This window comes from Mesoplodon mirus, assembly GCF_964341445.2.
Source record: "Mesoplodon mirus genome assembly, chromosome: 7".
Classification (NCBI taxonomy): domain Eukaryota; kingdom Metazoa; phylum Chordata; class Mammalia; order Artiodactyla; family Ziphiidae; genus Mesoplodon; species Mesoplodon mirus.
The window spans coordinates 52,086,893-52,112,941 of NC_138983.1; the positions used below are offsets into that span (position 1 = coordinate 52,086,893).

General features: G+C 39.8%; 1 protein-coding gene across 4 annotated transcripts in view; it reads left to right on the forward strand.

Annotated features, from left to right (window-relative positions):
• Positions 1–697: 697 nt before the first annotated feature.
• NARS2 (asparaginyl-tRNA synthetase 2, mitochondrial) overlaps positions 698–26,049 on the forward strand; it is a 141,423-nt gene continuing 116,071 nt past the window's right edge. For 3 of the 4 annotated variants that reach the window (XM_082628864.1, XM_082628867.1, XM_082628866.1), the window contains exons 1-5: positions 698–1,166; positions 4,809–4,918; positions 5,433–5,553; positions 7,536–7,676; positions 13,360–13,440. In XM_082628864.1, coding sequence (XP_082484990.1) covers positions 1,026–1,166; positions 4,809–4,918; positions 5,433–5,553; positions 7,536–7,676; positions 13,360–13,440 — 594 coding nt within the window. In that variant the 5' untranslated portion in view covers positions 698–1,025. The remainder of the gene's footprint in view (positions 1,167–4,808; positions 4,919–5,432; positions 5,554–7,535; positions 7,677–13,359; positions 13,441–26,049) is intronic. The other variant, XM_082628865.1, reaches the window with a different exon arrangement.

Here is a 26,049-nt window from a genome sequence, read left to right on the forward strand (position 1 = left end):
TGGTCTAATACATGAAGGGGTCATTGTTTCCAGGTCAAATAAACGCAGATAACTGTGTTGGAAAAGGAAAGAGAGAGGCTCAAAGATTCTGGCAGGCAATGCCCAGCAATTCCTCCACTCTCTCTCCAGCAGCTTCACGCTGTCATGCCTTCTCTGACTACCCCGTTCCAAGTCTCTTCACTTACTCTTACCTGTCAAAGGGTTACCTTCTGTAGCAAGCCATCTTTGGCATCCCACGCTTAGGCTGTGTCAGGGAACTGATCACCCTTTTATTCAATTGTCTGTTTAGATGTCTGATACCACCCAACTGTGACTTTAGCAGGGCCTCTGTCTTGTTTTTCTCTGTTCTCAGAACTCAGAAAAGACTGATCCCCTCTCAACAATCAAGAGTCTCCTTCTGGTGCGCTTTCCTTCTGCATCAGTCACTCCTTGCCCTTCACTTTGCGTTCCTCAGCATCACCCGGAAGCTTTAGAAATGAAGACTCTAATACCTCGCCCCAAGTGGGTTACCTAGTTCCTTGAACGCTAACCTCTACAACCCTAGCGTCTTAACTCCGCCCCATCTCAGCTCCTGACCCCGCCCCTTCCTCCGCTTCGCCGCCTCTTTAAGTGAAGTCACAAGTACGCATGCTCCCTCTGAACTTCCTCGTAGCGTGTTGACGTTAGCGTTGGCGTGGTAACGTAGGGGTGGGTGCCGCGCGTGTTTCAGCTAGGGCGCCGCGCGTGAGCTTAGAAGCTACGCAGGGTTGTGGGGTGTCCCGGGAGCTCAAGGCGCGCGCTTTCTTTTTGGCGTTCGCCGCTGAACGTCTTGTGTCCTTTCCGCCCTTTCGGGGAGGGGGAAAGCAGAGCTTCTCCTTCACGAGCTGGGGCCCGTGAAGGAGAAGGGAGCCAGCGGGGGACTCTGGAGTGCCTGAGGGAAGGGCTGCGGCCCGGAAGAGGGGAGGAGAAGAGAGGGTTCCTGTAGGCAGAGTCCGCACGCGCTGGGATCAGGGCTGGTCCCGAGAAGGGCCTGGGGCGGCCGCGCTATGTTTGGGGCCCGGTGCCTGCTCCGAGCCCTGCGTTCCTGTTCCTCGGCTCCCTGCCCAAGGCACAAACCTTCAGCCAAACTGAGCGTGCGGGACGCTCTCGGGGCCCAGAACGCAAGTGGGGAGCTCGTTAAGGTCCAGGTTAGTGTATCGGAAGGGGGTGGGTTTGTCCTTTTCGTTGACTGATATGGCACGTCCACGTCTAGGCTTGCCTTGTGCTGTCGGGTCGGACAGAACGACCGGCAGGGCAAAGTTAGAAAATGTAGGCAGTCGTGTGGGTCCACGTTTTTCTCCTCTCATTGGTTACCGTTAGTTTTGCCTGGAAAGTGCTGGAACTTTGCTTTCATGATACAGGTTATTACCCGTAAACTTGTTAATCATACAGCAAAATGAACGAGCCCCTTTTCTTTTGTCCCTCATAACGTGTGTCCACAGTTATATAGCTCCTTGAGTGCAGGAACTATGTCTTACCCGTCTTGATAGTCACATGTAGCTGGCAGTAAATATTTGTTCAACTAAACCATACCTTTTATTCAACTTTTAACCACCTCAGTGCCTAAAATGGGGCTTTGCATAAAACTTATGTTAATAAATTAGGAGAACGAGTGGAGTGTAGCAGTTTGAAAGAGCTCTGGAGTCAAGCTGCCTCGGTTTAAATCTCTGCCGCTTAGTAGCTTGTTAATTATGGGCATGTCACTTAACGTGCTCTAAACCTCAGTCCCCTCTTATGAGAATGGAGATAATAGTCCCTATCTCGCAGAGTCCTGAAGATTAGTTACAAAACATTTAGGACAGTGGCCCACCGTGAATAAATGTTAGTTGCTATCCTTTCTCTTGTTAATAATAATATTTGCAGCGTCTCCACACAGAAGGTACCTCCTTAAAGGAGCAGACTAAGCAAGGAGGTTTGACTTACTAGGTTGCTGAAACACACTGATGCAGCTATTTTTGCTGTCCTCACACATCCTTGATTTTTAGCAGTATGACCAATTTCCCCCTCTTTGCATTTCTTTTTTTTTTTTTTTTCTTTTTGCGGTATGCGGGCCTCTCACTGTTGTGGCCTCTCCCGTTGCGGAGCACAGGCTCCGGATGCGCAGGCCCAGCGGCCATGGCTCACGGGCCCAGCCGCTCTGCGGCATATGGGATCCTCCCAGACCGGGGCACGAACCCGTATCCCCTGCATCGGCAGGCGGACTCTCAACCACTGCGCCACCAGGGAGGCCCATTTCTTTGGGTTTCATATTCTTTCTATTATCCAAATCAAAACGTTTTCTCGCATTAATCTGTTAATTCGACATACATTAATACCTTTGTGTGCTAGTCTAGAGAGGATTCAAAGATGAAAACAGAACCTACTCGCTAGGTTAGAGGCTTTCACTTCAGTGCTGTGCAGTCTAATTTAGAAGTATCTGAATTGAGTGGTACTGTAATTGTAAAATACACACTAATTTTGAAGAACAAAAGAATGCAAACTATCTCAGTATTTTTTTTTTTTTTTTTTTTTTTTTTTTTTTTTGCTGTACGCGGGCCTCTCACTGCTGTGGCCTCTCCCGTTGCGGAGCACAGGCTCCGGACACACAGGCTCCGCGGCCATGGCTCGCGGGCCCAGCCGCTCCGCGGCATGTGGGATCTTCCGGGATCGGGGCACGAACCCGTGTCCCCTGCATCGGCAGGCGGACTCTCAACCACTGCGCCACCAGGGAAGCCCTATCTCAGTATTTTTAATATTGATTACATGTTGATATATATTTTGGGTTCAATAAAATATACTATTAAAATTAATTTAACCCATTTCTTTTTTTTTTTTTTTTTTTTTTTTTTGCTGTGCGCGGGCCTCTCACTGTTGCGGCCTCTCCCCCTGCGGAGCACAGGCTCCGGACGCGCAGGCTCAGCAGCCATGGCTCACGGGCCCAGCCGCTCCGCGGCATGCGGGATCTTCCCGGACCGGGGCACGAACCGTGTCCCCTGCATTGGCAGGCGGACTCTCAACCACTGCGCCACCAGGGAAGCCCTAACCCATTTCTTTTTTATGTAACCACTAAAAAAGTAAAATTCCATATGTGGCTCACATATTTTTGTCAGACAGCCCTGGTCTGATGGCTAAGACAAGAAATGACAACAATGTGATAAGTATTAGTGGTATAAATAGAAAACTTTGAGAATAGAGAGAGGAAGTTCTTAACCGTGTGAGGAGGTCAAAGAAGACTTCTTGCATGAGGTGACATTTCAGCTGAGTCTGGAAGGATGTGTTCCTCAGGCACAGGAACCAGGGATAGGGTGGAAATATCATTTCAGAAGAGCTTGTTGACAAGAACATGAACTTTGAACTGAGATCTGTGTTTGAATTCCACCTGTACTACTTGGTAACCTTGAGTATTTAACAAGGTTATCCTAACTTCTCTAAATATGTTTCATCTCTAAAGTGATAGTTCTTGTGAGGATTAAGTAGAAAAATACTTATAAAGAGCTTAGGACAGAAGCACATTAAACAGCGCCCCATAAATGTTAACTTTCACTAACAAGGAAAAAGCAAGGCGTTGGTGCTTGGGATTGGGCATGTTCAAGTTATGAAGGGCCTTGTATGTGAGACTGAGGCAATTTACTCTTTATTCACCGTAGCCCTGGAGAAAGATAAAGCGCTTCCTAGTAGACTTGGGTTTAAATTCAGGCTCTGCCGTTTACCAGCGGTGTGCCCTCAGGCAAGTTATTTAACTTCTCTGAGCCTCAATTCTTCACTTGTAAAATGGGAATAATGATAATCCACATTGCTGTTGTGAGGAGGAGGTGAAACAGTATATGAAGAAGGTAGTAAAATGTTTGTCACATAGTAGATGTTCAGTACATGATAGATATTCTTCCACTGGAAAATATTCATGGATTTTCTACTGTGTGCCTGACAGTCGCCTTCAATGCAACTAAAAATGTGATTCCTAAACTCACAAAATATTATGGACATGCAAATAAGTAATAGAAGGGCTTTAATAACAGTGTCTATTAGGGTGTTGTGGGTATACAAAGAAAGTCAGGATCAGTACAGTTTTTCTAAGTAGGATCATCTCACTTTTCCCAAGCACGTTTGATGGTTAACCGAACACCATCAACTGTTTCACAGTTGTTCAGAGGCTGCTAGAATATTCTCTCAACCTCTATGCTAGTTAAATTTAACTAGCATAGAGGTTGTCATCTGTGAGAGAGCTGTTTTTAGTATTCTACTTGAAGACATCTCATTTGTATTCATGCATACCTGTCATTTAAATTCAGTGTCTTTGAAAGTTTATGTGCTACTTAATATGATCATAATAAGTTTCTTGAGAATTAGTATGATACTTTGTAAAAAAGAAAACCCCATAAAGATGTTATAGTCTATAACTACATAATCTCCCTTCTGGGAATTTGATATAAAAGGAGAAAGGAACCAAAATATGTGCCCTGTTATGTGTAATGGTGGGGGAGAGGGGCAGGGGCAGGAAGAAAACCTGGAATATTAGGGGGATTGGTTATGTGAATTAGGCTCATCAACCTAACGGGATTTGGGACGTCTTATTCAGAATGATGAGCTTTGTTAACAAAACGACAACAAAATAGGTGGAATGCCAAAGCTGTATTTCACTGTGATGAGAACCATATAAAATTATATATGCATATTGGTAAACTAAAAGCAATTGATTTGTTCAGGCAGGATTATGAAGACTTTTTTTTTTCATTTAGTCCTCTGTGTGTATGTGTAATGAAAATATAAAGTGTTTGTATTTTAAACTCACATTTAGAAATATTTCTCATTAGGGATGGATTCGTTCAGTCCGATCCCAGAAGGAAGTCTTGTTCCTGCATGTAAATGATGGGTCATCTTTGGAAAGCCTTCAGGTTGTAGCAGATTCAAGCTTTGACAGTAGGTGAGTTTTTTTTGTGTGTTTGTTTGTTTTTAAGAGTACTTTGATTTTTTTCATCTCCTCTGTTCCCCATTTCCCTAATCCAAGTGTTCATGTTGCCCCCTCAGTGATCTTTCTAAATAAATTTGCTTTTCATAGCTTTGAGGCTCAAGTCCAAATACTTAGAATCAAGATCCTTTGCTCCTGTCTCTAACATCTTCATATGACAATATCCCCCACCTATCCTTTGCTTCTCTCTCAACTATGTGCAGCTCTCAACCCAATTAAAGGTAAAATCTTGTATCATTAAATGGTTTAGGGACTTCCCTGGTGGTCCAGTGGTTAAGACTCCATGCTCCTAATGCAGGGGGCTCGGATTCTATCCCTGGTCAGGGAATTAGATCCCGCATGCCGCAACTAAGACCCGGTGCAGCCAAATAAATAAATAAATAATAGTTTAATGTTCTGAGAGCAAGGTTGGTATTAATATGAGGGCTACATGTAAGACCTTGTTTATGCTATTGTTTTGTTATTATAGAGAACTGGCCTTTGGGAGTTCTGTGGAAGTTCAAGGGCAGCTGGTAAAAAGTTTGTCCAAAAGGCAAAATGTGGAACTGAAGGCAGAAAAAATTGAAGTTGTTGGAAATTGTGATGCCAAGGTATGTGTTGTGACACGATTATGGAGGCCGTTAAGGCTTAATTTAAAACATTAGCAATGTTTTAAGTGGATTATTGGGAAGATGGCACTTGGAACTTTTCGATTGTGACTTCCTAGATAATTGAAACAAGCTATAGACTGAGGAATGTAGAAAGAGTAGCAAAAGTATTTATGTAGATGGCGGAGCCTTAGGAGTAAGAGCTAAGTGATAATACTCTGTGTATCTCTGTGATGCCTGTCACTGTTGAGATTTGCCACTTTACAAGCATGCCTAGTCAGCTGCAGTGAGAAAGACATACCAGGGCAAACCACATTCTTAGGAAAGCTCTGCCTAGAAATTACTTTTGCATGTTCTAGAACTGTACCATCTGGTGCAATAGCCGCTAGCCACCCATGGCTATTTAATATTAAATCAGTTAAAATTAAATTAAAAATTCAGTTCCTCAGTGACATTAGCCACATTTCAAGTGCTCAGTAGTCACATGCAGCTAGCAACTACCGTACTGCATTGCACAGGTACAGATCATTTCCGTTTATCACAGAAAATCCTGTTGGATGGTGCTAGAGTGTGGGGATGCTTAGGCTGAACAAAGATAAGAAATTCTACATTAAGAAATGTTTATTCCTGTTTTTGCAAGACTCTTCTGTTAGTAGCTTTTTATGTATAGCCTGATAAAGAGGTTAGAGGGAATAAAACCACAGATTATCAATCCAGTTTCTATTTGGAGAAAATGAGACCCAATCAGGTAAAATGACTTGCATTAGGTCATATTGCTGATTAGTGGCACAGCTGAAGTTTATGTGCTAGCCATTTTAACCCCCGTGGCTTAGCTATACTCATCTTCCAATATTTAATGAACAAAAAATGAGGAATATAGGGAAATAGCATCATTTTAATTCAAATTCATTTTTAGTTCTTTTGGATAATTGAAATGTTAACCATTTTTATTTTTGCTTTTTTAGAGGGATGTTTGATTATTAAAAATTTGCCATGTGTTTTACTCTTCTTAAATTGTTTTCCCTTGGTGGGTATTGATGCTTTCCACTACTCTTCCCCCTCATTTCAGTGTCATTTTTAAGTATTCAGCATTAGGGAATTCTGAACCTGCTAACAGTCCCCAGATTCCTATTAATGTGATCATATTGTCACTTTCATAGGTATGGGACCTATTTCTATAGGACATAAATTAATGTGTGCACAAGGCCTAAAGGAATAGATAGCTATGTTGGTAGCCTGTTTTAATTAGAGTTCTTTTACTTAGCTTCTCTGTTATCTTTTTTATTGAAACTTTGGTTTTGGTCTGAAACTTTTATCCTATCTTCTCAATCTTGTAAAATGAGGGTGGGCAGGGAAATTTTTCTAGGTAGAGTCATAATTTCCTTTAAAATTTTTATGAATATACATTGCTCATTCAGATGACAGAAAGCTGTTGACCCTCACTCATGTTCTGAAACAGCAGCACATGTTGATAAATGGTGATAAATAGTGCTAATTGATAATGAGCGCTTGTGGACTTTCAAGACATTTGGGCAATTTTTAAAATTCAATACCAGCTGTGTGTATACAGCTGTAGAAAACATAATGTTTAATATCTACAATATTCTAAACTCATGTATGCCAAACAGTGGAGTGTTTTGGGTAACTATATCCTAATCTCTCTATTTGCAAGTAGTGATTGATAGCTAACAGATAGAAATTTGATAAATAACAGATTCGCCTTGGTGATAATAAGTAACTTTGCCCAAGGTTCCAAAGCTAATAAGTAGTAGAGCTGAATTTAAACCCCCATCCTTCTGATTTCACTCACTGTTCTACTAACTTGTTAGAATTAACGTGGACCATATTCAGTTATGTTAAAAAATAAGGAACGAAAGTGTCTTAGTTTTATTCTAAAGCATTACTATTTAACAAATGCCCTGTAAACTGATTTTATAAAACTGTATTTCTTTTAGCTTCTAACTTGTTTTTCCTTTTATTGTCAGGCTTTCCCTTTTAAATATAAAGAGAGGCATCCTCTGGAGTATCTGAGACAATACCCTCACCTTAGGTGTAGGACTAATGTTCTGGGTTCTATACTGAGGGTTCGCAGTGAAGCCACAGCTGCTATCCATTCTTTCTTTAAGGTAAGGAGCTTTGCTTCTAGGTGTTCTTTCTTGTGAAGAAGTTGAATAATTGTAATACTGGAGTATTATCCTGAAAGTTCTTCGGGTTATTTATTCCAAGCACCCTTTATTGTGTGGTACTTTTTTCTTTGGCTGATTTTAAATTTTCTGTTTATCAGTGGTTTTGAGTAATTTGATTAATGTGTGCCTTGGCACAGTTTTCTTTATGTTTCTTGTGTTTGGAGTTCATTGAATTTCTTGGATCTATGCATTTTAATTTTCACCAAGTTTTTCAGTCATTATTTCATCAAATATTTTTTATGTTATCTCTCTCCTTTGGGGACTTCAGTTACCCATATATTAGGCCACTTGATGATATCCCGATAGCTCTCAGATGTTCTTTTCTTTTTAAAAAATCTTTTTTTTCCAGCGTGTTTCTTTTGGATAGTTTCTATTACTATGTCTTCAAGCTTACCGATCTTTTCTTCTGCAGTGCCTAATTTCTTATTCCTATCCAGTGCATTTTTCACCCCATATCTAAGTGAAAGGCTTCATATCTAAGTGTTTGATTTGGGCCTTTTTTTTTTTAGTGTCTTCCATGTCTCTACTTAACTTTTTTGAACATATACAATACAGTTTTAGTTAAAACTGTACAGTTTTCATAGCTGTTTAGTAACTTCTTACGTCCTTCTAACGTGTCAGCTATAAGTCAGTTTTAATTGATTGATTAGTTTCTTCATTATGGATTATGTTTTCCTGCTTCTTCATATATCTGCTAATCTTTGATTAGGTGCCAGACCTTGTGAATTTTACCTTGTTGGGTGCTGGATATTTATAAAGCTTCTTAATGCTTTGTTTTGGTATGTAGTTAACTTACTGGAAGGGTCTTGCTTTTATGATTTGTTAAGTAAATCTGGAGCAGTGCTCAATCTGGGTCTAATTATTCCCCACTGCTGAGGCAAAGCCTTCCTGAGTATTCTACCTAGTGCCTTGTGAATTACAAGATTTTCCAGCCTGGTTTGTGGGAGCAGGCATTGTTTCCAGCCACATACGAGCACCAGGCGCTGTTTCCTCTAATCGTTGTGGATGGTTCTTTCCCTAGCCTTGGATAGTTTCCTCACTTGCATGTGCTGATCATTCCTCCACCTAATACTCCAGGGTGACTCCCTGTACACCTCTGGAGTTGTTGGACAGCTCTCTGGTACTCTGTCCTGTCATTTCTAGCCACTTTGGTCTCCTCAGCTCAGGGAGTCTGCTGGGCTCCACTTTATTTCTCCCTTCTTCCTGCTGTGGCCTGGAATATCTCAAGGTAGTAAGCTGGGCTGCTGGTAGGGTTCACTATGTGTGTTTCCTATCTCTCAGGGATCACTCTCCTTTGTTGTCTGATATCCAGTGTCTTGAAAACCATCATTTTATGTGGTTTGCTTGTGGATATTTTTGTTTTGTTTTTGGTTTTTTTTTCGTTGTTTCAAATGGGAGGGTAAATCTAGTTTCTATTTCTACATCTTGGTCACAGACATTTTATATACAGTAAGCACTAATTTAAAAAAATTATTGGTGTTGATCAAGTAGATTGATCTAATGCCTAAAGACATTTTGTCTCATTTAGCTTTGCTTTTCAGCCATTTCCCCCAACCCGGGAAAGCCACAGTGGAATGTAGTTGGTAAGTTGATGAGGAATGGACCCTCCTTCCATGTGGTGGATGGAAGGGCTCCAAAAGCAAGAGTGTAACCCAATGGATAAAGTTCAGTATTATTCCGTGTAGTTTTGGAACTCTTCCTAATCCACTTCTCCAGATCCAGCTCACTTGCAAAGATTGTCTGACAGTATACCCTTCCCTTGGTCGGCATCCAAATTCATGCAGGCCCAGCCCTGCCATAGCACACAAAGGAAGTTCTTGCTCTTTGAAAAGCTCCTTAAGAGGTAATTTTTGGTGTGACAGCTAAAGAACATCATGGCTTTAAAGCATAAGAATAAACAAAGGAAAATAAATCACATTATACAGTGTCATCCCATTATAGTGTGAAAGGGTGTGTTTACATATGCTCTCATAAACTTTCTTATGCATCTTCCATATGGCTTTTCTTTTTTTTTTAAAATAAATTTATTTTATTTATTTATTTTTGGCTGTGTTGGGTCTTCGTTGCTGCCCACGGGCTTTCTCTTGTTGCAGTGAGCAGGGGGCTACTCTTCATTGCGGTGCGTGGGTTTCTCATTGCAGTGACTTCTCCTGTTGCAGAGCACGAGCTCTAGGCGTGCAGGCTTCTGTAGTTGTGGCTCGAGGGCTCTAGAGTGCAGGCTCAGTAGTTGTGACACATGGGCTTAGTTGCACCGCAGCATGTGGGATCTTCCTGGACTTGAACCCATGTCCCCTGCATTGGCAGATGGACTCTTTACCACTGTGCCACCAGGGAAGTCCCATCCATATGGCTTTTCAATAGTGCTTGAACCATGCAAACAGAAAATTTGTTCAGATGTAAAAATCTTTTTTCCCTATATGGCTTTAACAGCTGATAAAGTCAGTGGATCTGCTTTAATTCTGAAAGTTTTATGGATTTCTGGCCAGTAGGTGGTAGTATTGGCAATCCATTAACAAGTGGGCTTTAACTAATTTATACATTTCTTATTACTTGAAGTTTTCACAGGTATGTAAATAATTTTAAAATAATAATAAAAAACACCAGAAAACTCTGAAATCAAAGAATAAGCAAAGTAAAGTAAAATATAAAAACATTTTAGGTGGTTGAAAATAATGAATTTTAGCACTGTTGGTGATGGTTATAAAGATAGGTACTTTTGAGTCTTATAAATTCACTTTTTAATTGTAAAGCTCTGGAAAATATAATCCTGATACCTCCTTCTAAGATGTCACCCACTTGTGTATGTGACAGGATTGAATTGTTTAAAGAAATAATGGGAGTACTATAGGACATATTAAATATTAGTTATATATTATCCTATATTTGGTACTGTTTCTATGTTTGTTACTTTAGGCTCCCTAAAAGATGTTAAGAACTAAAATGTAAAATTTTCAAAAATTTCAGACCTTGAAATATAGGGGAAAAGAAACTTGAGCACAAACCTTTTAGTTAGGATACTTTAAGGATCTAGAGTTTTTTGGTTTGAGTATCAAAAATGTTTAGTGTATAACTTGCTTTGCTTATAAAATTGACACATTTGCTGAGTACTAAAACATGACTATCTAGAATCCTCAAAAAGTGAGTTATTTACAAGAGCTGAGTTTCTCAAATAATAGGATTATCTTTTTAGGCACCAATTTTTTTTCTAATTTCCAGTGGAAGTTATCCTAAAATGTATTAATACTTCCCTGGCTTCCTGAAGTGAGCCAACAGAAAAGAGTTTGCCCTTTCTTGGTGAGTTGAGGTTCTTCCTCTGAGTGTCAGATTGTTCTCTTTTCAGTATGGCAGTGCCTTTAAAGCCTGTCATGGTGAGGAGTGTTCTTTGACCCTGCGTTGAATGACCCTAGACTGCTGTGTCTTTGAGTTCCTGTGACTGCTTTTTATGGGGTGTTTTTTTGGTTTTTGTTTTGTTTTTTTGGTCTCCTCTTGCTGTCACTTTTTGTCTCCAGTGGAGTGTCTGTGGCTAGCAATTGCTGTCATGTTTCTTTTTTGTTGAGTCTGATTAAATAATATTTATTTTGTGTGTGTTAAAGAAAAATATAGTCCCTGACTCTTTGAGTGATGTGTATGGGCCTTAGTACATGAATTTTGTAATTTTCAGATACTCATTCATTGCCTTATAAATATCTGGTTATAGCAATGTTTATCTATCAAAATACTTAGATATTTAGAGGTGATGGGTGGGATTAAATAATTGGGCCTAAATTTTTGGTCCCTTCTCTGGCCTTCGTCTGTCTCATTAGGAACCCCTTTGCTGTGGGATAGGATAAGTACCTGACACTGGAACCCCACTGGAGGCAGCCACTGAGAGTACTCCTGCTATTTATTTTCCTACTTCTCTATCCACTTTCTCTTTCGTGGACTTTGTTCGCGTCTTTGTCGTTCCTTTGTACCCTCTCCTGTATAACTTTTGGGGGTAATGATATAGACTTTGATATGATAAGCCTTGCTAGCACTGTTAAGGCTTAAAAAGCCGATAATGCCTTTTGAAAGGTTTAGCATTATTTGAGAATTGAGAATAATTCCCACTATTTGAGTGATTTACCAAAAAAATCCCATATAGTTATTTTCATAAGATTTACAGCATTGTTCCTTGTGGCAGTTGACCAGTTCTAACTTAGGCAATTATATTTAGCCGTTAAATTTTCTTCTCCCTCTCGCCACCCTTGTTTCCTTTGGATTTTTCACTTCCTTTCTTTGTTTACTGCACTCATGCTCATAGTTGCCTTATGTGGAATAAATGATTCATGTCCATAATTCTTGGCTTCTAGGAGATAAAAATTTTATGCAGTAATGTTATTGATTCTATTTCATTTGTTCTCTATAATGTGATCTGTGCAGCACCTCGCCACACGTTGTTCCCAGATTAAGTACATATTTGAACACTTCCTGAGACTCCTAATTTATAGCTTGAAAATTTAATCAGTCTACATCGTAAGGCAAGTTGTTGGCTGGATACTTTGTATCATAGCCAGAATACTTGAATTCAACCTTTTTAGGAAGGAAGGGGCAAATTTGGGAGGCCCCCCGGTAATGCACTGACATATTTTACATTCCACCAGTAGGTACTGGCAGAAGTTAGCAGAGATTAGATGGGTATATATGAACTTCTTGTATTGATGTCAAGAACACAATGTTTACATTGAACACATACTCTTATGCCTTTGCAGCATAAATTCACTTGAGCTGCCTCCACCCCCACCCTGCAGCATTTATGCTGTCTGTAACCTTTCGCCTACATCCGTAGTCAAAGTGAAAGAAGCCTAACCTTGAAGTTGCTGGGTCGTTTCAGCTTTACTGTCGACAGCTTTTGTGGTTCGCTAATGGAAATAGCCCCCGACTTTAGAGCAGAAGGCCTGCAGTTGGGTGCCTTAGTAATGGGTGGGCTTGCTGCTCACAGTCTTCCTTGAGGCAAGGCAGGCGCACTGCCTACGCCATGTGCGGTGCACTGTGCCATCAGTTTAATGGCAGGCTTCCTAAAACTCATTCCTGCCTTTTTGCTGTTTATTTCTTCGGTCCCTGATTGTCAACCTTAATTTATCTCCTCTTTGGTGGTTTGTTACAATTGAGGGTTTCACTCCAAAATGAAAACTTAATATTGATCACTTTTATTCCCTTAGCAGTGTGGGCAACATCATTATGCATTAGCCCTGAGTGAGTGTGCGTGTGTGTGCATGTGTGTTAAATCACTATCAGTATGTTGGAAAAGTGGGAAGAAGAAATGGCACCAGACAGAGATCCTGAGCACCGAGGTTCCAGTCCCGGCTCTGACACTGACTAGTTGCATGATTCTGACCTCTCATTAAATCTCTCTGGGCCTCAATTTCCTTGTCTTTCCAGTGAGGAGATTGGACTAGGTATTGTCTAAGTCAGTTCTGATTTAAAATTCTTTGTGCATAGTAAACTCTCCATTTGATATTTTAATAGTTTTATTTTGGGGATTAAGGAGGGATTTGATAGGACATTCTCTTAGTGCTATTTTAATCATATAATGAAGTGTATGTTCTTGGAAGTGTTTCACATACAAATATACTGAGAAAAGTGGTTTCTCTTTTTCTTCCAGGACAGTGGCTTTGTGCATATTCATACTCCAGTAATCACGTCCAATGACTGTGAGGGGGCTGGAGAACTTTTTCAAGTTGAAGTAAGCTGTGCTTCCCATCTTGGGGGATATATTGCTCTCTGATATTTTTCATTTGAGGGTTTGCTTTGAATTTAATGAGTTATGTGGATAGAACATGAAATTTTGTTGATAATAATCCTTAAAAAACATGCATAGAAAATTCACACTTCTCTAATTTTCTGTCCAACCAGCTGTATTACCTACGTTGTGACTGAAAGGAGTGGATTTTTAATTTAGTACTCTATTTGCCTTTTTTATAACTGTGAATTGGTGAACTAGAGAAATTTGAAGAAATTAATAAAAATTCTAAGATATCTTTTCTGCAAATTCAACCCCCAAGTAGTATTTTTGGGTATAACTCTTATTTTAAGAGATGGAACTAAAATAGAAAAGTATACATGTGAATATTTTCTTTTTTCAGAGACTTTAGAAAATATATTTTTCATAAGAAATTATTTAGTCTGTATACCTCATGAAGGCTTTTATTTTAATTCTTTGTTCAGCAGTTATTTTTTGAGCTCCTACTACGTGCCACATATTGTCAGCCTGCTCTTGTTGCAGGAAATTTAAAAGTTACCAGCTTTTCTTACATGTAGGCAATTGAAAGCCTTTCATTTACCAATTAGACAGCCTGTTTAAAATCATTGACCAGTAGTATAATAATGTTCAAAGAGAAATGTATGTTGATGAGTGGTGCTTTTTGTATTTCTTTCATTTATTTACTGATTTCTATATCTCTGAGAAATCAAGATTCTTTATATATTTGAGTGATTCCATCAAATGACAAGACCTGTACAAAACTACTCTCTCTGGTTCAGTATATTCTGACTCTTGATAATGATGCTTTCTCTTCATATTATTGAACAGCATATTCACTGGGAGAAGTTATCCTGATGTGTCAAAGTCATTATTCAAAATAATAATCAAATGCTGTCTTTCTTCATATGTGGTTTGAAGAAATCTAGATGATAGCCTTCTGCAAAAAGCAGAATAAAAATACTTGGTTGAACATTTAAAGTAGGAGTGTTAGCATCTGTATGTGAGTTCAAAGAAGGCAGCAGATGATAAAATAACAATATGTAAATTGTAGAAAACATTCTCTTCTAGCCAGTTATGTTGTTAATTTTCTCTTTGCACCTTAATAGTCATCTGAATATTGAAGTGAAGAGGAATTACCCACCTTAAATACATTTCATGATCCCTTAATCTAAACCACCAAATATTAAAAAGTAAATGATAGGGAAGGAAATGTATAATCTAAAGGAGTTTTTACAAATATGAAGGGAATTACTAAAGAGACCCAAGTTAAACAAGTAAAAAAAATCTGTAACAAACTTAAATAATTATAAATTTGGAGCTAACTGCTTTACCACCACAGAAATCCCCTAAGCAAGTCTGAATGATTACAATATGTGCATTTTGGACTCTAAACAATACAAGGTAAATTACCAAATAAGAATAAATACAGAGAAAAGAGGAAGATGTATTTCATTTTTTTTTTTTTAATCGGGGCTTTTAAATTTTTATTTATTTATTTTTGGCTGCGTTGGGTCTAAGTTACTGCGCACGGGCTTTCTCTAGTTGCAGGCGAGTGGGGGCTACTCATTGCAGTGGCTTCTCTTGCTGTGGAGCATGGGCTTTAGGCGCGCGGGCTTCAGTAGCTGTGGCACGTGGGCTGAGTAGTTGTGACTTGCAGGCTCAGTAGTTATGGCACATGGGCTTAGCTGCTCTGCGGCTTGTGGGATCTTCCCGGACTAGGGCTCAAACCTGTGTCCCCTGCATTGGCAGGTGGATTCTTAACCATTTTGCCACGAGGGAAGTCCGAAAATGTATTTCTGAAGCTAAACAAATGAGAAGATGTTCTATGTTCATAGTACTCCAGAGCCAGGTTGAGGAATTTTATGTAGTGGAATTAGGCTTTGTCTATTCAGAGTGTCAGAAAGGTGCTCTTGAATTCATTGATACTAGGCTCCTGCATTCAGGGTCTAGCACAGGTTTCAGCAGTCTGTGGCTTTTGTTTTATGAGCCCGCTGTCTTTGTTGCTTTCAGCAGTTCAGCTCCTAAGATTTGTCTTCTGCTTGCCAACACACTCTCCTCTGAAAGCAGTGCTCCTTCTTATTCCCACCTCACACATCTGTACACTTCCAAGGTTCATTGTGTGGATTTCTTCCTGACTGCATGTAGAGGCATAGGGGTTTGAGTCTTGGCACCCCACTGTTAAGGAGGAAGTGAAGTGTCACATCTAAATCCTTGCTTCTCTTAATAGTGCTCTTTTTTGCTCTGATAACAATGAAGCCCAGTAAGTACTTAAAGATAAGGATGCCTGGTACATACTCAGGTTTGAGGACAGCAGTAAGATGCCACCTTGAAATGCACAGTAAGAACATAATACACTGTCGAGAAGTAAATGCATGTCCCATCATTTTAGTTTTCTTTTTCCTCATTCCCATTTCCTGCTTTAAGATTTCAGATATTTGCTAAGGTTTGGGGACTCCTGAATACACATGTAGGAAGTTGAATTCAAAAGCATTAATTTGTTATTCAACAGACCTTTGGTACCATCTGTGTTCAAGATGCTGTGCTAACTGTTAAGGGGATATAAAGATGTAGTCAAGGTTCTGGTTGGTGAAGCTGGTGAGTTGGCAGGGCATAAGAGAGGAAGGAGCATGCTTTTCATTCACTGTTGATGTTACTTATCCTACAATATTCTTTGGTTGTACACCTTTTCCTCTTTGTCTTAGAGCCCTAGCTGAGTTCCCACAATTATGTTTGATCTTTACGATTCTGGAGTAACTAGTTTGTCTCTGAGAAGATAAAAGAGGTTAAAGGCAAGAATTAGGGATTGTGGCAAAATCTAGACATTGATAGGAAATAAGGTGAAACTGCTTTATGTATATATTTGAGGTTACAGTGTTACAAGTTTTTTCGGGCCTCTCACTGTTGTGGCCTCCCCCGTTGCGGAGCACAGGCTCCGGATGCGCAGGCCCAGCGGCCATGGCTCACGGGCCCAGCCGCTCCGCGGCATGTGGGATCCTCCCAGACCGGGGCACGAACCCGTATCCCCTGCATCGGCAGGCGGACTCTCAACCACTGCGCCACCAGGGAGGCCCGTGTTACAAGTTTTAAGTGGTATGAAATCTAGAGGGTAATTAGGTCTGTGAGGATTGACTTGGTCAGAAACATCTTCAAAACAAGTATGTGACTTAACTGTACCCTAGGGAGAGTACTTCAGGTAGGGGAAGAAATTGAGCAGAGTCAAGTAAAATTAAAATGAGTGTAGGGTTTTCACTGGACGCCGGATGGACAGATTAGAAGGTTTATGTTGATGAATCATAAAAAGTAAAGTTGGGGTGTATACGAATGAGAAAATGGAGCAGGTTTTTTAAAAACAACTTTATTGAGATACATTTTACATACCATAGAAATCAGTCACTTAAAGTATACTGTTCCGTGGTTTTTAGTATATTTACAGAGTTGTGCAAGCATCACCACAATCTAATTTGAGAGCATTATATCACCCCAAAGTGAAACCCAGTACCCATTACCAGTCCCTTCCTGTTTCCACCCCGAGTTCTAGGTAACCACTAAATTCCTCTCTATAGATTTGCCTCTTCTGGAATATTTCATATAAATGCAGTCATACAAAATATGGCCTTTTCTGTCAGCCTTCTTTCATTTAGCACAACGTTTTTGAGGTTCATACAAGTTGTAATATGTATCAGTACTTCATTCCTTTTATATCCAACTAGTATTCCATTGTATAGATATCCAACGTTTTATTTATCCATTTAGCAGTTGATGGATGTTTGGATTATTTCTACCTTTTGGCTATTATGATTAATGCTACTATCAACATTTGTGAAATCATTTGGTTGAGTATATGATATCATTTCTCTTGAGTGGAATTGCTGGGTCACATGGTAGCTTTATGTTTAATATTTTGAGAAACCACCAAACCAATTTCCAAAGTGGCTGCGTCACTTTACATTCCCAACAGCAGTGTATGAAGGTTCCAATTTCTCCCCATTATCGCCAACACTTATTGTTGCTCTGCATTTTTTTTAACATCTTTATTGGAGTATGATTGCTTTCCAATGGTGTGTTAGTTTCTGCTTTATAACAAAGTGAATTAGCTTTACCTATACATATGTTCCCATATCCCCTCCCTCTTGCCTTTCCCTCTCATCCTCCCTATCCCACCCCTCTAGATGGTCACAAAGCACTGAGCTGATCTCCCTTTGCTATGTGGCTGCTTCCCTAAGCTATCTGTTTTACATTTGGTAGTGTATATAAGTCCATGCCACTCTCTCACTTCGTCCCAGCTTACCCTTCCCCCTCCCCGTGTCCTCAGGTCCATTTTCTACCTCTGCATCTTTATTCCTGTCCTGCCCCTAGGCTCTTCAGAACCCCTTTGTTTTTTTTTTAGATTCCATATATATGTGTTAACGTACGGTATTTGTTTTTCTCTTTCTGACTTAACTTCACTCTGTATGACATTCTCTAGGTCCATCCACCTCACTACAAATAACTCAGTTTCGTTTCTTTTTATGGCTGAGAAATATTCCATTTGTATATATGTGCCACATCTTCTTTATCCATTCATCTGTTGATGGACACTTAGGTGGCTTCCATGTTCTGGCTATTGTAAATAGAGCTGCAGTGAACATTGCGGTACATGACTCTTTTTGAATTACGGTTTTCTCAGGGTATATGCCCAGTAGTGAGATTGCTGGGTCGTATGGTATTTCTATTTTTAGTTTTTTAAGGAACCTCCATACTGTTCTCCATACTGGCTGTATCAATGTACATTCCCACCAACAGTGCAAGAGGGTTCCCTTTTCTCCACATCCTCTCCAGCATTTATTGTTTGTAGATTTTTTGATGATGGCCATTCTGACCAGTGTGAGGTAATACCGCATTGTAGTTTTGATTTGCATTACTCTGCTGATTAGTGATGTTGAGCATTCTTTCATGTGTTTGTTGGCAATCTGTATATCTTCTTTGGAGAAATGTCTATTTAGGTCTTCTGCCCATTTTTGGATTGGGTTGTCTGTTTTTTTGATATTGAGCTGCTTGTAAATTTTGGAGATTAATCCTTTGTCAGTTGCTTCATCTGCAAATAATTTCTCCCATTCTGAGGGTTGTCTTTTCACCTTGTTTATGGTTTCCTTTGCTGTGCAAAAGCTTTTAAGTTTCATTAGTTCCCATTTGTTTATTTTTGTTTTTATTTCCATTTCTCTAGGAGATGGGTCAAAAAGGATCCTCCTGTGATTTATGTCATAGAGTGTCTGCCTATGTTTTTCTCTAAGAGTTTGATAGTGTCTGGCCTTACATTAAGGTCTTTAATCCATTTTGAGTCTATTTTTGTGTATGGTGTTAGGGAGTGTTCTAATTTCATTCTTTTACATGTAGCTGTCCAGTTTTCCCAGCATCACTTATTGAAGAGGCTGTCTTTTCTCCACCATATATTCTTGCCTCCTTTATCAAAAATAAGTTGACCATATGTGTGTGGGTTTATCTCTGGGCTTTCTATCCTGTTCCATTGGTTGGTATTTCTGTTTTTCTGCCAGTACCATATTGTCTTGATTACTGTAGCTTTGTAGTATAGTCTGAAGTTTGGCGGCCTGATTCCTCCAGCTTCGTTTTTCTTTCTCAAGATTGCTTTGGCTATTCGGGGTCTTTTCTGTTTCTATACAAATCGTGAAATTCTTTATTCTAATTCTGTGAAAAATGCCATTGGTACTTTGGTAGGGATTGCACTGAATCTGTAGATTGCTTTGGGTGCTACAGTCATTTTCACAATGTTGATTCTTCTAATCCAAGAACATGGTATATCTTTCCATCTGTTTGTATCATATTATTTTCTTTCATCAGTGCCTTATAGTTTTCTGCATACAGGTCTTTTGTCTCCTTAGGTAGGTTTATTCCTAGGTATTTTATTCTTTTTGTTGCAATGGTAAATGGGAGTGTTTCCTTAATTTCTCTTTCAGATTTTTTTGTCATTAGTGTAGAGGAATAGAAGAGATTTCTGTGCATTAATTTTGTATCCTGCTACTTTACCAAATTCATTGATTAGCTCTAGTAGTTTTCTGGTAGAGTCTTTAGTATTCTCTGTGTATAGTATCATGTCATCTGCAAACAGTGACAGCTTTACTTCTTCTTTTCTGATTTGGATTCCTTTTATTTCTTTTTCTTCTCTGATTGCTGTGACTAAAACTTCCAAAACTAGGTTGAATAATAGTGGTGAGAGTGGGCAACCTTGTCTTGTTCCTGATCTTAGTGGAAGGGCTTTCAGTTTTTCACCACTGAGAACAATGTTGTCTGTGGGTTTGTCATATATGACCTTTATTATGTTGAGGTAGGTTCCCTCTATGCCCACTTTTGGAGGGTTTTTATGATAAATGGGTATTGAATTTTGTTGAAAGCTTTTTCTGCATCTATTGAGATGATCATATGGTTTTTATCCTTCAGTTTGTTAATACGGTGTATCACATTGATTGATTTGCATATATTGAAGAATCCTTGCATTCCTGGGATAAACCCCACTTGATCATAGTGTATGATCCTGTTAATATGCTGTTGGATTCTGTTTGCTAGTATTTTGTTGAGGATTTTTGTATCCATGTTCATCAGTGATATTGGCCTGTAGTTTTCTTTCTTTGTGACATCCTTGTCTGGTTTTAGTATCAGGGTGATGGTGGTCTCGTAGAATGAGTTTGGGTGTGTACCCCCCTCTGCTATATTTTGGAAGAGTTTGAGAAGGATAGGTGTTAGCTCTTCTCTAAATGTTTGATAGAATTCACCTGTGAAGCCATCTGGTCCTGGGCTTTTGTTTGTTGGAAGATTTTTAGTCATAGTCTCAATTTCAGTGCTTGTGATTGGTCTGTTTATATTTTCTATTCTTCCTGGTTCAGTCTTGGAGGGTTGTGCTTTTATAAAAATTTGTCCATTTCTTCCAGGTTGCCCATTTTATTGGCATATAGTTGCTTGTAATAATCTCTCATGATCCTTTGTACTTCTGCAGTGTCAGTTGTTACTTCTCCTTTTTCATTTCTAATTCTATTGATTTGAGTCTTCTCCCTTTTTTTCTTGATGATTCTGGCTAATGGTTTATCAATTTTGTTTATCTTCTCAAAGAACCAGCATTTAGTTTTATTGATGTTTGCTATTGTTTCTTTCATTTCTTTTTCATTTATTTCTGATCTGATCTTTATGATTTCTTTCTTTCTGCTAACTTTGGGGTTTTGTTCTTCTTTCTCTAATTGCTTTAGGTGTAAGGTTAGGTTGTTTATTTGAGATGTTTCTTGTTTCTTAAGGTAGGATTTTATTGCTATAAAATTCCCTCTTAGAACTTCTTTTGCTGCATCCCATGTGTTTTGGGTCGTCATGTTTTCATTGTCAATTGTTTCTAAGTATTTTTTGATTTCCTCTTTGATTTCTTCAGTGATCTCTTGGTTTTTAAGTAGTGTATTTTTAGGCCTCCATGTGTTTGTATTTTTTACAGGTTTTTTCCTGTAATTGATATCTAGTCTCATAGCATTGTGGTCGGAAAATATACTTGATACGATTTCAAATTTCTTAAATTTACCAAGGCTTGATTTGTGACCCAAGATATGATCTACCCTGGGGAATGTTCCATGAGCATTTGAGAAGAAAGCGTATTCTGTTCTTTTTGGATGGAATGTCCTATAAATATCAGTTAAGTCCATCTTGTTTAATGTATCATTTAAAGCTTGTGTTTCCATATTTATTTTCATTTTGGATGATCTGTCCATTGGTGAAAGTGGGGTGTTAAAGTCCCCTTCTATGATTGTGTTACTGTTGATTTCCCCTTTTATGGCTGTTAACATTTTCCTTATGTATTGAGGTGCTCCTAAGTTGGGTGCATAAATATTTACAATTGTTATATCTTCTTGGATTGATCCCTTGATCATTATGTAGTGTCCTTCTTTGTCTCTTGTAATAGTCTTTATTTTAAAGTCTGTTTTGTGTGATATGAGTATTGCTACTCCAGCTTTCTTTTGATTTCCATTTGTATGGAATATCTCTTTCCATCCCCTCATTTTCAGTCTGTATGTGTCCCTAGGTCTGTAGTGGGTCTCTTGGTGACATCATATATATGGGTCTTGTTTTTGTATCCGTTCAGCCAGTCTGTGTGTTTTGGTTGGAGCATTTAAACCATTTACATTTAAGGTAATTATCGATATGTATGTTCCTATTACCATTTTCTTAATTGTTTTGGGTTTGTTATTGTAGGTCTTTTCCTTCTCTTGTGTTTATTGCCTAGAGAAGTTCCTTTAGCATTTGTTGTAAAGCTGATTTGGTGGTGCTGAATTCTCTTAGCTTTTGCTTGTCTGTAAAGGTTTTAATTTCTCTATCAAATCTGAATGAGATCCTTCCTGGTTAGAGTAATCTTGGTTGTAGGTTTTTCCGTTTCATCACTTTCAATATGTCCTGTTACTCTCTTCTGGCTTGCAGAGTTTCTGCTGAAAGGTCAGCTGTTAACCTTATGAGGATTCCCTTGTATATTATTTGTTGTTTTTCCCTTGCTGCTTTTGATATTTTTTCTTTGTATTTAATTTTTGATAGTTTGATTAATATGTGTCTTGGCGTATTTCTCCTTGGATTTATTCTGTATGGGACTCTCTGGACTTCCTGGACTTGATTAACTATTTCCTTTCCCATGTTAGGGAAGTTTTCAACTATAATCTCTTCAAATATTTTCTCAGTCCCTTTCTTTTTCTCTTCTTCTTCTGGGACCCCTAGAATTCGAATGTTGGTGTGTTTAATGTTATCCCAGAGGTCTCTGAGACTGTCCTCAATTCTTTTCATTCTTTTTTCTTTATTCTGTTCTGCAGTAGTTATTTCCACTGTTTTATCTTCCAGGTCATTTATCCGTTTTTCTGCCTCAGTTATTCTTCTATTGATTCCTTCTAGAGACTTTTAAATTTCATTTATTGTGTTGTTCATCATTGTTTGTTTGCTGTTTAGTTCTTCTATGTCATTGTTAAACATATCTTATATTTTCTCCAGTCTATTTCCAAGATTTTGGATCATCTTTACTGTCATTACTCTGAATTCTTTTTCTGGTAGACTGCCTATTTCCTCTTCATTTGTTTGGTCTGGTGTGTTTTTACCTTGTTCCTTCATCTGCTGTGTGTTTCGGTGTCTTCTCATTTTGCTTAACTTACTGTGTTTGGGGTCTCCTTTTCGCAGGCTGCAGGTTCGTAGTTCCCGTTGTTTTTGGTGTCTGTCCCCAGTGTCTAAGGTTGATTCAGTGGGTTGTGTAGGTTTCCTGGTGGCGGGGACCAGTGCCTGTGTTCTGGTGGATAAAGCTGGATCTTGTCTTTCTGGTGGGCAGGACTGTGTCTGGTGGTGTGTTTTGGGGTGTCTGTGACCTTATTATGATTTTAGGCAGCCTTTCTGCTAATGGGTGGGCTTTGTTCCTGTCTTGCTAGTTGTTTGGCATAAGGTGTCCAGCACTGTATCTTGCTGGTCGTCGTTGAGTGGAGCTGGGTCTTAGCGTTGAGATGGAGATCTCTGGGAGAGCTTTTGCTGTTTGATATTATGTGGAGCTGGGAGGTCTCTGGTGGACCAATGTGCTGAACTCGGCTCTCCCACCTCAGAGGCACAGGCCCGAGACCCGGTTGGAGCACCAAGACCGTGTCAGCCACACAGCTTAGAAGAAAAGGGAGAAAAAAAGAAAGAAAGAAAAAGATAAAATAAAGTTGTTAAAATAAAAAATAATTGTTAAAAATTAAAATTTTTTTAAAGTAATTAAAAAAAAGAGAAAGAAAGAAGAGAGAAGTGAAACCAAAAACAAATCCAGCACCGATGACAAGCACTAAAAACTATACTGAAAAAAAAACTGGACAGACAGAACCCTAGGACAAGTGGTGAAAGTGAAGATATACAGACAAAATCACCCAAAGAAGCATACACATACACACTCACAAAAAGAGAAAAAAGTATATATATCGTTGCTCCCAAGTCCACCGCCTCAATTTTGGGATGATTCGTTGTCTCTTTGGGTATTCTACAGATGCAGGGTACATCAAGTTGATTGTGGAGATTTAATCCACTCGCTGCTCCTGAGGCTGCTGGGAGAGATTTCCCTTTCTGTTCTTTGTCTGCACAGCTCCTGGGGTTCAGCTTTGGATTTGGACCCGCCTCTGCGTGTAGGTCGCCTGAGGGCATGTGTTTTTCACTCAGACTGAATGGGGTTAAAGGAGCAGCTGATTTGGGGGCCCTGGCTCACTCAGGCTGGGGGGAGGGAGGGGTACGGATGTGGGGCGAGCCTGTGGCAGCAGAGGCCAGCATGACATTGCAACAGCTTGAGGCGCGCTGTGCGTTCTCCCAGGGAAGTTGTCCCCGGATCACGGGACCCTGGCAGTGGTGGGCTGCACAGGCTCCTGGGAGGGGAGGTGTGGATAGTGACCTGTGCTTGCACACAGGCTTCTTGGTGGCTCCAGCAGCAGCAGCCTTAGCCTCTCATGCCCGTCTCTGGGGTCCACGCTGACAACCACGGCTCGCGCCGGTCTCTGGAGCTTGTTTAGGCGGTGCTCTGAATCCCCTCTCCTTGCACACCAGGAAACCATGGTCTCTTGCCTCTTAGGCAGGTCCAGACCTTTTCCTGGAGTCCCTCCCGGCTAGCTGTGGTGCACTAACCCCCTTCAGGCTGTGTTCACGCAGCCAGTCCTCTCCCTGGGATCTGACCTCCGAAGCCCGAGCCTCAGCTCCCAGCCCCGCCTGCCCCGGCGGGTGAGCAGACAAGCCTCTCGGGCTGGTGAGGGCTGGTCGGCACCGATCCTCTGTGCGGGAATCTCTCCGCTTTGTCCTCCGCCCCCCTGTTGCTGTGCTCTCCTCCGTGGCTCCAAAGTGTCCCCCCCGCCACCCCGTCTCTGCCAGTGAAGGGGCTTCCTAGTATGTGGAAGCTTTTCCTCCTTCACAGCTCCCTTCCAGAGGTGCAGGGCCCGTCCCTATTTTTTTGTCCATGTTTTTTCTTTTTTCTTTTGCCCTACCCAGGTACGTGGGGGCGTTTCTTGCCTTTTGGGAGGTCTGAGGTCTTCTCCCAGCGTTCAGTAGACGTTCCGTAGGAGTTGTTCCACATGTAGATGTATTTCTGATGTATTTGTGGGGAGGAAGGTGATCTCCACGTCTTACTCCTGCCATCTTGAAGGTCTCCCCTTGCTCTTCTTTTTTTGGTTATAGCAATACCAGAGAGTGTGAAGTGGTATTTCACTGTCGATTTTCTCTTTGCCTTTTGCTTTTGATAGTTTACAATTTATATGTAAATATGTAATTCATATTTAAGCTTTTAATTACAATTCTGTGTCAAAATGTGGTAGATAAATGATCACATATTGTGAAATTAAATTAGGCTGAGAAAATCTTGGAGTAATACTTCATATAACAAAAACAGTATTCAGGTCTAGAGTTTATACATTTAAATACTTCTTAAAGTGAAGAATGAACTGAAAGCCTATTAAATGGAACCCATGAAGATGTGTAATTTTATATCCGAATCTTATACTGTGGGCATTCTCATACTGGATCTCATACTGTGTACTGAAGTTTGGCATTAGATGGGTTTGCTTTTTTTATTATTGTGGATATTTACATAATATAAAATGTATCAGTGTAACCATTTTTAATGAACTGTTCAGTACCATTATAGTCACAGTGTTGTACAACCATCACTACTATATTTATTTCCAGAATTTTTCAGCACCCTAACAGAAGCTCAATAGCAAAAACTCCTCATTCCCTTTACCTCCAGCTCCTAGTAATCTCTCATCTACTTTTTGTCTTTGTGGATTTCTGGCTATTTCATATAAATGGAATCATACAGTGTGTAGCCTTTTGTGTCTGACTTCTGTTAACATGTATGAGAATTTCATTTCTTTTTATTACTGAATAATGTTCCATTGTATGGATATACCACATTTTGTTTAGCCATTCATTCATTGACGGACATTGTGTTGTTTCCACCTTTGGCTTTTGTGAATAATAATACTATGGACATTCGTGTACAAGTTTTTGTTTGAACACCTGTTTTCAGTTGTTTTGAGTATATAATTAGGAGTAGGACTGCTGGGTCATATGTTTATGTTCTAATTTAACTTACTGAGGAACTGCCAAAATTATTTTCCACAGTGGCTGTACCATATTATATTCGCACCAGTGGTATGAGGGTTCCACTTTTACCACATTCTCACCAGTGCTTGTTATTTTCAGTTTCTTTGATTATAGGCATCCTGATGAACGTTAAGCAGTATCTTGTGGTTTTGGTTTGCCATTCCCTAATGTTTCAGAGTGTTGAATATCTTTTTTGTGTGCCCGTTGACCATTTGTATATCTTCTTTGGAGAAATGTCTGTTTCAGTCCTTTGCTCATTTTTTAATTGGCTTATTTGTCTTTTTGTTGTTGAATTATAGGAATTCCTTATTCTAGATACACATCTGTCTTTTTCCCTCTCCACCAGCAGTGTGAAGCCTTTGATGTTGCCCTTCAGGGGATACAGCCTTGGGTGTGCCCACTATCATCCAGAGATGGCATTGATTCTGGCAGGGCTTTTTTGGCTATTTCTTTCCCAGACCATACCCAGCCCTTAAACTCCACTAATTGCGG